Below are 13,563 nucleotides of genomic sequence, written 5' to 3' on the forward strand. Positions count from 1 at the left end.
AAACCTGATGAACCTTTTATTGGAGCAAGAGGCTGGCTCAAGGGGCTGATACCATCAAAGCTGAGCTGTGCCCTTGCACTTAAAGTCTGAATCCTTTCTTTGGCAAAAATTCACAAGCAGTGTTAGATCATCTATTCTCTTTCAGAGAAGTTTAATATTGGAGAGCTTTGCCCTGCCAATGCTTGTACAGAATATATAAAATAGGTCTTGACCCTTTTCTAAAAAGTAATGAATTATACATATTGTTCACAAATATGCAAAAGCAATTTCTGGGCATATTGCCACTTACATACCTGGAGAAGTAGTATAAGAGAGCACAAATATTGATTAATCAATTAGAATTGATTAACTTGAAGGAAGATGAAAGAGAACATAATGTAACTGTTTTATGAATAGTGGAATCTTATACTTAAGGCCTAGTCAGTCCTTGAAACCACTAAGAAGAATCTCATGCTGCTCTCAGGTTCTTAAGAATTTTGGTGAAGAATTAAAACTACAGATTTTGGAGCAATTAATGGGAATATACATCCCCCCCCATTTATACATATATAAAATGTGTGTATAGTATATATAATTGAGCCCAGAATGCCTGAACATGTTAATACTCTTAGATGACACAAATGTGGTGACATTCAGGTGCCCTTCCAGAGGAGGGCAGTGGAGCAGGGGAAGGGTCTGGAGCACAATTCCTCTGAGGAGCAGCTGAGGAAGCTGGGGGGGGTTCAGCCTGGAGACAAGGGGGCTCAGGGGAGACTTTGTCACTCTTGTACTGCCTGACAGGAGGCTGTGAGCAGGTGGGTGTTGGTCTCTTCTCCCAGGTAACAGGACCAGAGGAAATGGTCTTAAATTGACCTAGGGGAGGTTCAGATTAAATATCAGGAAAACTTTCTTCACTGAAAGTGTTGTCAAGCATTGGAAGAGACTGCTCAGGAAAATGTTTGGGTCACCATCCCTGGAGGTATTGAAAAGATGCGTAGACACGAATTCTGTAATTTATCTTCCTCTACAAGGTTCAGAGCTTTTGATTTAAGAAGTATTTTTCTTCCCATGGTTTCCTTGCCTGTGTTTTGCTAACATTTTCTACCTGTCTCCCCTCCTCACATCCAGCCCCCTTCCTTTTCTTGTATTGTTTGCTTCATTGACTTCTTAATATCATGTTGAATATTAATTTGTTGATATTTCAAATTGCATGAAGTGAGGACAAGGTGGCCAGCAGGATGCCATTTTAACTGGGGCTCATTTTGTGAATTCAGGGACAACAGAAGAACTGTGAATTTTCTTTGTTCACATGATAATTCTCTAATGTTTTTACAAGTCATATGAGACAGGGAACTACAGGCCCGTCAGTCACAAAAAAACCCTTCATCCTGATTTCATTTTGCATCTATTTTTGAAGGTAGAACAGCTTTAAGGAAGAAGAGCATTTAGACTGCACCATTTTACAAAATACTAGAATTAATTCTGTTTATGAAACAGATCTGCTTTTTAATTCTAAATTTACTTATCTTTATCTTTTCAAAAGAACAACAGAGGGTGCCAGTAAATTGAGCCTCAGTCTGGCAGAGATTCCAGAGGATTCACACAGAGCAAACTGGTCAAGCAAGTTATGTAATTCTCATGGTAAAAGCAAAAACCATGTTCCTGGTTTTTGCTTTTTTGTTACTGCAGTCCGCTTTGTCTTAACTTAAAGTGGAAAATTTTAGAAAAGGGACCACTTGTCTTTAAGTTAGTTGCAGTTTATTTAGGAAATTAAAATAAATGTGCAACGCTTCAGCAATTAATAGACTGTTCTCAGATGTATTAAATATCTTAAAGTATTTGAAACATTTTTAAAAGGGAATTTGATTTGTGAATTCTACTCTGGTGCATTAAAAACTGTAGATTTACATACTGGAAAAATTGTGGTTTGGTGAGCTTGATTCATAGTTATAAGTTGAAAATGTTTTAACCAGAAATCCAAGATGAAGCGCACTGAATAAAAATTTTAATTATATGTATGACTCCTCCATTACAGGAAATAACCATCTTTTTGGTTTAATCTTTTTTTCTCCAAGATATCTTGAAAATATTTTAAGTTCTGGGGTTTCATGCACATATAATACATTTTTCTTGCATGGCTTGCACCCAGATGGTAAGATGGCCTCCAGCCTCCATGAAGTGGGGAGCATTCTGCATGTTCTCACTTGTGTCAAAAGGCAGGCCAGGACTGTTGGCTGGGGAGCCACTTTGCCAATTCAGATGTAAAGCCAGAGGAAGGGAAGGTGCTGCTTCAATTACCTTAGACAAGCTGATGTTAGGTCAGTTTTGCAGTTTCTGTAGGAATTTCTTTTCGTTTACATAGAGAGAACTGAAAAGAATGAAGTAATATCATCTATTCATTCAAGCATGGAAGTTTTTAAAAGGCAACTCCTGTACATAATTTTCAGTCTCTTCCAATGGCACCCATTCACACTTTTCTCTCTCTGAAATGAGCTATAACCCATTCACTGATATCTGAAATGATCCATCTTTTTTCAAACACATACCTGTCTATACTAATAAAGGTACTAGGTAGAGACACAGTTATATGATTCTTTGCTGGCCTAGGAGGGCTGCAGGATGTCTTCCTGTGCTTTACCATGATCAGCTGTACTAAGGATGGATACTGCCCTTCTATTGTTCTTTGTGCCCACACACAGCCAACTCTGTGAAGGAAAATTTGTGTTTAGCTCCCATTTTTCAAAAGGTTTGGATAATATGGTACTGCTGGTATTTTTGAAAGCTTTCAGTAAGTAAAAAATTCAGCAGCATAAGGATGGAATTCATTACAACTAATTTATCTGTCTAAAAAATGTGTGTAACTGGGAGTTACAGTAGATCTCTCTATCATCAGAGGAAAGAAAAGGAAATCTCTGGAGAACGATTCTGAGCTGTCTTGAATGGTTATCCATGGGCTGCAGAAGGACTCTAAAGGACTTACTTAGACTGGTGTTCTTTGGAGAGGCAAATGCTATCCATCTTTCAGTGGCTGGAAATGCTGCGAATGCAACCATTGCAAAATGTATATCTAGAGGCTTTTTTTACCATGGTTTTCACTAGATCTGCTTGTTCCAGTATGATACATGCTTAATAAGTTTCAAGGAGTGTAGAATTTTAGGCCTATTGCAGGATAAACCAAAAATAAAATTTAAAATTTTAAGTTAACTTTTTATGATTCTTAATCCACAGTGAGCTGTGTTTGGGTTTTTTAGACGTGAATAGTCAAATTTATATCAAATAAATTAAGTAATTAGTAGGTGGTTTATTTGTTATTATACAGTCATAATTCAAATGATCACAATGAATAGTCAAATTTATATCAAATAAGACAAATTAAGTAATTAGTGGGTGGTTTATTTGTTATTATACAGTCATAATTCAAATGATCACATTTTGTTAGTCTGTTAACATTTGTCTGTCAACAAACTAGTTTTGTAGCCATGTGTAAATTCCTACTTTCCAAAGAATCCAGCATTTACTTACTCAGCCAAAGCACTGCAGACCTTTATGGTTACATCTGGCCAACATTCTGCAGGCATTGTATTACTCACACTTTCAAAATACTTCCCAATCATTTTGAAACTAAATTCTGTAAGGAAGTTCTAAGAACAAAATCAGGTAAATGCGTGATTTAGAATAATGGATACAGGTTTTTTGGGTTTTTTTGCAAGGGTATAACATTGCTCAGTTGGGAAGGGTGAAATTCTGGTTTTGGATGGTCATTAGCAATTTATGTTGCAAAGGAGATCTATTTTATCATGTGCAGTGACAAGTGGGGAGCTGTGCTCTGAACGCTGGAAGAGGAAGAGCTAACTCTGAATACTAAATAGAACTGTCTTTCTATTATTGATCCACACACTTCTGTAGCATGAATATTTTCCACCATTATCATCTTTTACCTTGGGATAAAGCATATTGGGAAGCTGGCCAGTTAGTTAATTCAAAGAGTAAAATTGTAGAAGCAGATGATAATTTCTTGTCTTTGTGTTATTTTAAACAGGAACAGATGTCTCAGGTGTTAGATGCAATGTTTGAAAAGATGGTTGAAGGAGGAGAACATGTAATTGATCAAGGGGATGATGGTGACAACTTCTACGTCATTGACAGGTGAATTGTGTGTCTTATTATAGCACAAAGTGCTATGCAAAATCCATTGAGAAAAGTCTGCATTCTGTGAACTTGTATTTAATGCTTATATTCCAGCTTTTCTCTTGGTAATCAGTGACAGCACTCATGGGAAAGGTTCAAAGCTGTGCCAGGAGAGGCTCAGATTTCACGTTAGGAACCATTTCTTTACCTGAGTGGTCAAGCACTGGAAAAGGCTTCCTAGAGGGTGATGCCCCAAGCTTGTCAGTGTTTAAGGGTTTTGGGGACAATTCTATTAATAAAATTATTTCACTTTTGGGCAGCCCTGAAGTGGTCAGGTAGGTGAACAAAACAATTATTTTAGGTCCCTTCTACTGAAATATTAAATTAGATTATCATAAAAGCATGCCCAGATTCTGTGCTGGAAAGACAATATTTTTCAGCCTTGTGAGGTTACAGTTTGTCATCTCGTGTCCAAAAGGCTGCAGGGACTTTACAATATTCTGTCAGCCTTGCAGTTTTTAGGTGTAGGACATCATCTCTGTGTCCCTTATCAATGAAATAACTGCACAGATTTTTGCTTTACATTCATATAATGTATCAATGCACACCATAAAAATATTCAGCACAGAGGAAAATGATGGCTCAGCATCAGTGGGCTTGGCAAATTTGTGCTTTACAAGGTACCAGATTTTACTGCATTCCCAAACAAACAAACAAAAAAAAATTAACAATGGAGAGAAGAAATGCACAATGTATTAGAAAAATGCATATATTTATTTCATGGTTTTATGTTGCTTTTCAGATACATTCCTTCTGTTTCCTGCATCTCAGTTGTTTCATTAGAAATTACTACTTTAAAATATTTAAAATATTAAGTAACTTGTATAATTATTTCAGTGCTCCTATCATAGCAATTTTTGCAAAGACTTTACATTTGTATCTAGTGTGGTCAAAATGAAATTAAGAACCAGATTCTAAGTAAGATTTTAATTTTTAATAAGTTCTGGTAATAAATAGATCACTGTACATCCATTCTATTTTTAACTGAGTTAATGTAAAAATGAATAACCCTATCCTTCCCTTTAAAGAGGGACCACTTTTATTATTTATAGAAGTCATTGAGATGTCTTTACAAGGAGTTTAACACCATTTAAGCAAGCAAATATGTATTTCAAATGCTTTATAGTGAGAGGCTGCTTAGCAAAGGCCAGGGCTGGATTCTACTCACTGTACTTATATATTTTATTAACAGAGGTACATATGATATTTATGTAAAATGTGATGGTGTTGGGAGGTGTGTTGGAACCTATGATAACCGAGGATGTTTTGGTGAGTTGGCCTTAATGTACAATACACCCAGAGCAGCTACAATTATAGCTACCTCTCCTGGTTCCATCTGGGGTTTGGTAAGTAGAGTACTTCTTTTAAGCTATTTTTTAAAAAAATTGTATTTTATATAGATTTTACTGGCATGCTGTATCAGCATTAAAAAAAAACCCTTATAATTTCAGAAAGTTTAATTCTAGAAATCCTGAGAAATCCCAACACAATGCTATATTTTTCCAGAATCCACAGATAAAAATCTGAGGTTTAATAAAACACTGATTTTTAAAAAAAAATAATTTTGTTTTATTTTATTTTAATTGCAATTTCCCAATTTGAAAACCACTGATAATTGCATATTAATTTTCCTCCATGCCTTTACTGGAAATGCCTTTGTTTACAGAGTAAAATTCCAATATGAGATTATTTACTGGTGTTATATTACCTGGATCTTTGACAAGAGTAATGAGTTTATCCCAAAAGTAAGCTGAGCTGGCCATCATCTTCAAGACTTACATATTGATCTAATGACTGATCCCAGGACTGAAATGAAACATGTGGTTATTCACCAGCTTAATCCATGTGTCTTCTGGGATTGTTTAGGGCACTGTAAATTCTTACAGTAAATTAAATTGTGTTGTGTTGGCCAGTAAATGCCCCCTGTGGCAGTGAAGGCTTCCAGTGCATTTTCCCTCTGCTTGTCACCAGGGCACAGCCACACAAAGTTAAGAGAAAAAACCACCATATGTGTAGTTTTTCTGTCTGTCTGGTTAACTTTCATGGCCAAATCTTGAGGAATGTCCAGTTGGCTCTTTAGGGCAGCAGTGAACCTTGTTCTGCTGAAACAGCAAAAGTGGACTGTGACCTAAGACCCAGACTCATGTATTTTAGTTTTTACAAAACCCTAAAAGCCTCTTTGAGTGCATATCAATTTGTATGGTATGTCAGGGTCATGAATAAACTTTGTAAATTAAGCATTTCAATACTGAGGTTTTCTTAAATATCTTAAATATCCTAAATTACCCGTAAATTCTGCCCTCTGTGGGTGAACTGCAGGGATTTTCATAGAGATTTTCAGGTTAACTTTAGGAGCTCCTGATTGACCTCTAGAGGAATCTTTCTCAACTGACAGTAAGGAGAGACCAGCCAGCCCAGCTGACAGCTACACTGTGTGACTAAAATTGGGTAATTTGGTCATATAGAGCCAGTTCTAAAGGATTTTCTAGCACATATTTTCAGTTAATTAACTCTCTTTTCCTCTTTGTGTTTACAGGATAGGGTAACATTCCGAAGAATCATTGTAAAAAATAATGCCAAAAAGAGAAGAATGTATGAAAGTTTTATTGAGTCATTGCCATTCCTTAAATCTTTAGAAGTAAGATTTCTATTACATTATTGTAATGTCTTTATCGGAGGTACCTGATAAGATTCAGCTCTTGAAGACTTTAAATTTGGCATTCAAGTATCTCCACAATAGAAGTTTGCATACTTTTGTTTCAGAGAAAGATTACATTTTATTTTTTAAAATTCAGAATAAATTATTATTGTTCATATTGTGTTTTAAAACATAAATTAACTTTACTTTCAGTTTCCCAAAGCTTAGTTTTACTAGATATTAGCCAACAAAATTAAACAATGACTTGGGGAATTTAAAAATATTTTCATTTATCAGCGATATTTTTACATATATTTTTACATGCATGCTTTTCTGAACATAAGGCTTATTTTTTGAAAGCTTCTAGCAAAAATGGAAGCTGATCATAATAGCTGTTAAAACTGTAATATACCCTCTGGCACACTATTCAGCAGGGGTTTTTTTGATAGTAAACAAAACAGGAAAATAAAAATATACTATTCTGTGCAAAGATTCCCAGAAAGAAATATGAAAGGGCTTTCTAAATATATACTATCATAATGTTAACCAAATATTTCTCACCTTTTCTTTTTTTTAAATGAAGATGTCTGAGCGTTTAAAAGTGGTTGATGTGATTGGTACCAAAGTGTACAAAGATGGAGAACAAATCATTGCTCAGGTACAGTTTCTGCCTAGTTTTAGTTTTTCTTTCATAATAGGTAACAGTAATTGCCGGGGTCGGCGTAATCATGTTATTTATAGAAAATGCATACTTTTAAACCCTATTTCTCTTTCTCACAGAAACAAAATCAATGAATCTTAAATGTAAGAGGTGGTTATTTTGTTTCAAAAGCTCACTTTTCTCTTATGATACTTTCAAGAACAGTCCTCTTTTTTGGTATAAATAAAAGAGTCAACATTTTTAGTACACTTAGAAATTCAAAGTTGATAAGTGTGCTTCCAAGGAGGAGCACTGAAGACTCGCCTTGGTCTTGTTGTTAAAATATGGTCTACTTTTCAAGAAGACAAAAGTAAACCGATTAGGATAGGCAACTGTGATTGTCTTGCCCAAGATAATTAGTGGATATCACATAACCCCTGGAGGCTTTTTATACTGGAAACTTGCTAAGGGAAAAAATTTGGGAGGGACACAGAAATGGATAAATGGTAGTAAGGATCCTTCAAGTCTTCCACAACATTGGTTTTCTCTGCTTTTTGTGTAAGGCACAGTCAGCTATCTTTTCACGAAAAGGCCTTGCTGTTAGTTCTGTATAGATGTTTTGATTGTTATAGGTCTAGAATATGGTTTTCAAATTAAGAGTGGCTTCTTTTGCCACAGGTATCAAAAACAGGAGCTTCAAGGCCCTGGTTGTAAATATTTTGATGTTACTATGAAACTAAAAGGGAAATTTTACACCTTTTTTTACTCACTTTCTTTTTTTTCTTGTGCAGGGTGACTTGGCTGATTCTTTCTTTATTGTGGAATCTGGAGAAGTAAGGATTATAATGACAAGGAAGGTAAACATCCCTAAAACAGCAGTCTTTTTTTTTTACCACTGTTACTAACTTTGCTTATGAAATCCTGAGTCTGGCAAATCTCTGCTCTAATACTCTTTCTTTCTCTCTCTTTCTTTACATGATATTTCAGGGCAAACAAGATCTAGAAGAGAATGGAGCAGTAGAAATAGCTCGATGCTCAAGAGGACAGTATTTTGGAGAACTTGCTCTTGTAACTAACAAACCCCGAGCTGCTTCTGCATTTGCTCTTGGCACTGTCAAATGTTTAGGTAGGAGTCAATACCATTTTATATCTAATATAAAATTATATTTAATCTATTTGTTTGTTTCTATTCTGACTCTGTTTTTCACCAGAATATAAGATTTAAGGCTGTTTCAGTAATCACCTATTATTGTGCATTACTCTTTGTGTTATTTATCTGCAAAAATCACTTACAATTGATAAATACTATTACACGCTATATCTCAAATATTTCTCTGATTGTATGGAAGTAAAAATTCTTTTAGGACAGTACAGAATATTACTGCAAACTGTTTATAGCCATCAGATAAATGTCTAATACTCTGCAGAAAGGTGAGGTATTTCTTTTCTCAGTAGACTGACTCATCTAAGAAATAATTCTGTTAAAAATCCTGTGCCTTTTTATCCCCATGATTTAAGCTCTTAAAAAATTCTTTTGTCTTCACCAGCTGTTAATGTAGTCATCCCATCACACTGTAGTCTCAGGCACAGGAAGAGTGAAGACTGTAGGAGTCATGCTCATACACAACCCTTCACATCCATTGCTTTTCATGGTCTGATGTTAAGCTCCTAACTATGGGAAAACTGTAAACTGCAAAGATAGATTTAGCATTCCTGCATAATGATTTGATGACCAAGTAAACAAAAGGTTTCTCTGTTTTTTAAAATTCCTAACTCAAAACACATAGAAATCATCACGCAATAGAGATCAAAAATAGGACAGATGGGAAAGAATAATAGGCAGTCGTTGTGAAGAGTGTTATTATCCATTATGGCTAAATAACAAAGCACTGGCACTTCCCAAACAGCAGAGATCTTGAACATTTCTTAGGAGACAAGAGATTACTGGCCAGCAGGTTGGAAGTGTATGAAGTTTTCCCCCTGGCCTACTGGCTGGCACTATAGAGAATCACATTATGTGATAAGATAAAGTAAATATTCTGGTTGGCTGTGCACTGACATTGTGTATGAATTACAGTCTTCAACTTTTTGCTGTGAAAATAAGTATTCTTTACCATTTTCACTTTGGGTGGAAGCAAGTAAAAAGAGCGAGGAAATAGACTGTTAGAGCCCAGCTACAGCCAACAGCAACACTTAATGTTGTGGCTTTTTGAAATATCATGAGTCTTAAAACTTTATTTTGTGGAGGATTTCAGGCCCCTTCAGACTTCTTCACAAGCTCTTGGGTAACATATATCTTAATATGAAAATATTTTCAAAATAAGGAACAGAAAAAGTTCAAGTTTATTTTTGAAATTTCAAGACAGCAGTATGTTGGCTGATCTTGGTTTTGCTAAGGTAAGCAGTTCCCTCCTGTGTGAACAATGTATATGCCTCAGTACTCTCTGTTGTCATTTAAATTGTTACACTGGAATATCATAAATACCAGCATGAGTATCTGTTACTGATGAGCACATAATATTCTTTCTCTTTCTCTCCCTTTTTATCTTAGTTATGGATGTGCAGGCATTTGAAAGGCTTTTGGGACCTTGTATGGAAATTCTGAAAAGAAACATTGCAAACTATGAAGAGCAGCTAGTTGCTCTGTTTGGAACAAACATGGACATTGCTGACACCAGTGCATGAACTAAACATTGGAGCAACAAGATCTGTCATGAGAATATAGCACAGTAGTGGTTAGTCCACTGAAAAATTGTCTCTCTTCCTATAGATGCCAAGCATTTTCTGTGATTTTAAGAATGGGATTGGGGTTTTTTTGTTTTGTTTGCTTTTGGTTGGGTGGTTCTTTTGTTTTTGTTTGTTTTGTTGTTTTTGGGGTATTTTTTAATTATGACAGTGGAAACATTAGTAAAGAAAACAGCAATTCAATAAATTGAGGGCTTGATTTTTAAAAGTGATCAGTATTGAGGGTTCTATCTGATATGAGGACAGCCTGTGGCAGCACAGCACCTTTGAAAATCAAGTCCTCTAACACAGCATCTCCTTAAAGAATAATTTTTTTTTAAAAAACCCCACATGTGATGAACTTGTTAAACCAGCTTCTGTTCTTCAAAAAGGTTACATCTTTTCTGGAAAGACTGTTAGTTCAAATGTGATATGTTGAAAGTATTAGTGCACACAAAGTGTTTATATGTATTACTACAGAAGATATACAGTAGATATTACTTTTTGACTATTACAATTGTCATGATTTTATGTTGCATTTATCACAGATGTAGTGAATCACAAGATTAATCATGAGATAAAGCATGACAATGCGTTTTGTGTAACGCTCATGACCCAAATCTGGTTTTTAACATTTCGTAATTGTTTTAAAGTCCTCTTTGTTTAATATGTCATGTTTCAGCACGACATTGTAATATCTTATGCAATTTAGAGGACTTGCATATTTTTGCAATAAACTGCATTTTTTAGTAGTTATATGAATTCTGTACATGAGTGAGGACAGCTGACAAATTAACCTTAATGCTTTCAAAGCAAAGGCATGGGTCATTGTCATGTTCTACCTAATCATACATAAACTATATTGTTTTTCTTCTCCCTTATTTTATATTTATGCATTGTCTTCTCTATTTATGCTTGTTCGTTAATTTTTTTTAGATCTCACCTTTTTATTGTTAAATCTGTTTCAAGTGAAATGATCTCTGTATATCTCTCTTCCTGCAGTCTAATCTTAGCTATCAAAGGTCAGAGTCAATTACTGAAATGACTGATATCAAAAGCCATGCTAAACTAAGGTTGTCCTTGAAAATCCTTAACAGGAAGTGCAAAAATATTTTTAATTTGAAAGATCAGTACTTCCAAAGCTTTGCACACATCTGTCATTGTTAAAGCTAACATGTCTTGCTTTCAAAAACCTGTAGGTCATCATGAAATAATGTGTTCAGCCATAATAGCATGGGATAAGTTCTGAGACTGAGGAGAGAGAGAATATCATCTTAATTATGAGCACAGGGCTCATCGCTTACAAGGTCTGTGACTGGAAATTTCAGACACAGTCCAATTTCAGTCCTGCTTACTGACCTGTCTGTTGATGTTCATGGACAGCCAGTGTGTGATGGGCAGCTCTGCCAAAATGACACTGCAAGAGGAGTAGGAAGGCTGCTTGTACCCTGATTCAAACACCTGAATTACACCATCTTTCCTTCTTAGATAATGACTTTTCTAATGTCATATATTTGTGTATGTTGATGTAATCATTATGCTACAGTTAGTGATATGTTCTGACAATTAATATAATCATACATGTATATGAAATTATGATTATATAATATGATAACAATATATAATTTATATCATATAGTATGGTATAAATTATAAATCATATTTCTAAAAAAATACAATCTGAACAAAATTTACAAATGTAATTTTTTTTTTAAACTTAGAAACCTGGTATGAATAATTGCACATATTGCCTTTGTACTTTTGATTTATGGGAAAAAGAGAAGCCTGTTATACTAGAAGGAAATATCAGGTAACCAAGATCTACACTCTTGTCATTCTGTATGCTTAATCTCTAAAAGCTACCTATATTTTGCACTGGCTTGATGTGATTAAGAAAAATGCTAGAAATTACTTGTATGGCAGTAAACTACAATCAAGGCCATAAATGCCAGTCATGATATTTTCAATATTGTTGGTTATATTTAAAGTTTCCTTACAATAAACAACACTTTTATATATAAAAATCTATGTTTGTTGATATTCTTGTTGTTTTTTAATTCTATTACCATAAAGTTACAAGTGACCTATTTATGCTCATTTATTTTAAAAAAAAAATCATAATTCTTAATACTTTCATGGTGATTTTCATAAATGACATTATGTGGATGCTCTGTCTACTCAGACAACATGTTGATGCAATAATTGTCATAATTACTTTATTTGATGTTTTGCTTGTAGTTTATAGCTGGGAAAAAGCTGTTGAGTAACAAATTTAGGATAATCAGAGACTCTGGGTTTTCTGATTCCCAAAATACTGCTTCATGTTGCAGCAGTTTTATTGTGTTGCTTTTGGGCACTGGATGATTTCTGGAATTTTCTTTGTTGGTAAATTCAGGGAGGCTTAACCAACAGTAGCATGTTATCACTTTTTAAGTTTCATCCAAATCATTATATCCTTCATCTGTCAGCACTTGGGATTTCTCCTGGATCTCTTCATATGTACACTTCAAACATGCCAGGCTTCATGTCATAAATATGATGAGTGTTAATCCTAAGAATGAAATCATATCAAGTTACTGATATTTTTTACAGACCGTTCAATAAAAAGTAGACAATTCTAATAATTTTAAACAACACTGTGTCAGGTTAACCTTATTAGACTGTGTCCGTGCTTAAGCTACCTAATGCTACTGTTATTTAAGATTTTTACTGAGTTTGTTGAAAATATTCCCCACTTAGTGAAGAGAGAAAATCCTGAGAGAAATCCTGTATAAGAGGCATTCATGGGTTCATATGTTTTACTAACCAAAGAGAATCCACATGACAGCAAATGGTTTTTATAAATGCCTGAACCATGGGGAAAACAATCCGATTGCAGCCCTGAAGTTGATCACAAGACACAAACCCTGAGGCGAGCTAGATTTCCTTGATCCTACTGCTGATGCCATCACTTTTTAAATGTCAAATGACATTGTGCTCCATGAGATTTAATTCAAATTCATCTGAAATAAACATTTCTGAAGTCATTCCCTTCTGGATTTCCTGTTTAAGGTCCAGAAGTGACCACCTGTGGAAGTCCTGAGGGAAACCTCTGAAGAGTACTGTGAAACCATTTACAGCCTAAACCACTATCACTCCATTTTCTTCCCTCATGTTGTCTTTTCTATTCAGTAAAGACTATTCCGCTCCTTGCTGGAATGGTGGGTTTAGGTGTTTTTTTGTTTTGTTTTTTTTTTTTTTGTGGTTTGGTTTTGTTTTGCTTGAAATGTTTGGTGATTTAAGCTTTCTGTAAGGTGAGCCTGTGGCAGTTATGTCATGATTGTACCATTTTGTATTCCATGGCATGCTTCCCATGACAAACATTATTGTTTATTCTGTATCAAGAGTTACCAGT

General features: G+C 34.9%; 1 protein-coding gene across 1 annotated transcript in view; it reads left to right on the forward strand.

Annotated features, from left to right (window-relative positions):
* Positions 1–12,194, forward strand: part of PRKAR2B (protein kinase cAMP-dependent type II regulatory subunit beta) — a 74,898-nt gene extending 62,704 nt beyond the window's left edge. The window contains exons 5-11 of the mRNA XM_039723780.1: positions 4,019–4,125; positions 5,360–5,513; positions 6,704–6,805; positions 7,389–7,463; positions 8,237–8,302; positions 8,433–8,571; positions 9,997–12,194. Of these exons, the coding sequence (XP_039579714.1) occupies positions 4,019–4,125; positions 5,360–5,513; positions 6,704–6,805; positions 7,389–7,463; positions 8,237–8,302; positions 8,433–8,571; positions 9,997–10,130 (777 nt within the window). The 3' untranslated portion in view covers positions 10,131–12,194. The remainder of the gene's footprint in view (positions 1–4,018; positions 4,126–5,359; positions 5,514–6,703; positions 6,806–7,388; positions 7,464–8,236; positions 8,303–8,432; positions 8,572–9,996) is intronic.
* The last annotated feature ends 1,369 nt before the right edge of the window (positions 12,195–13,563 follow it).

Source organism: Passer montanus, unplaced genomic scaffold (assembly GCF_014805655.1).
Source record: "Passer montanus isolate IOZ18808 unplaced genomic scaffold, ASM1480565v1 scaffold50, whole genome shotgun sequence".
Taxonomy (NCBI): domain Eukaryota; kingdom Metazoa; phylum Chordata; class Aves; order Passeriformes; family Passeridae; genus Passer; species Passer montanus.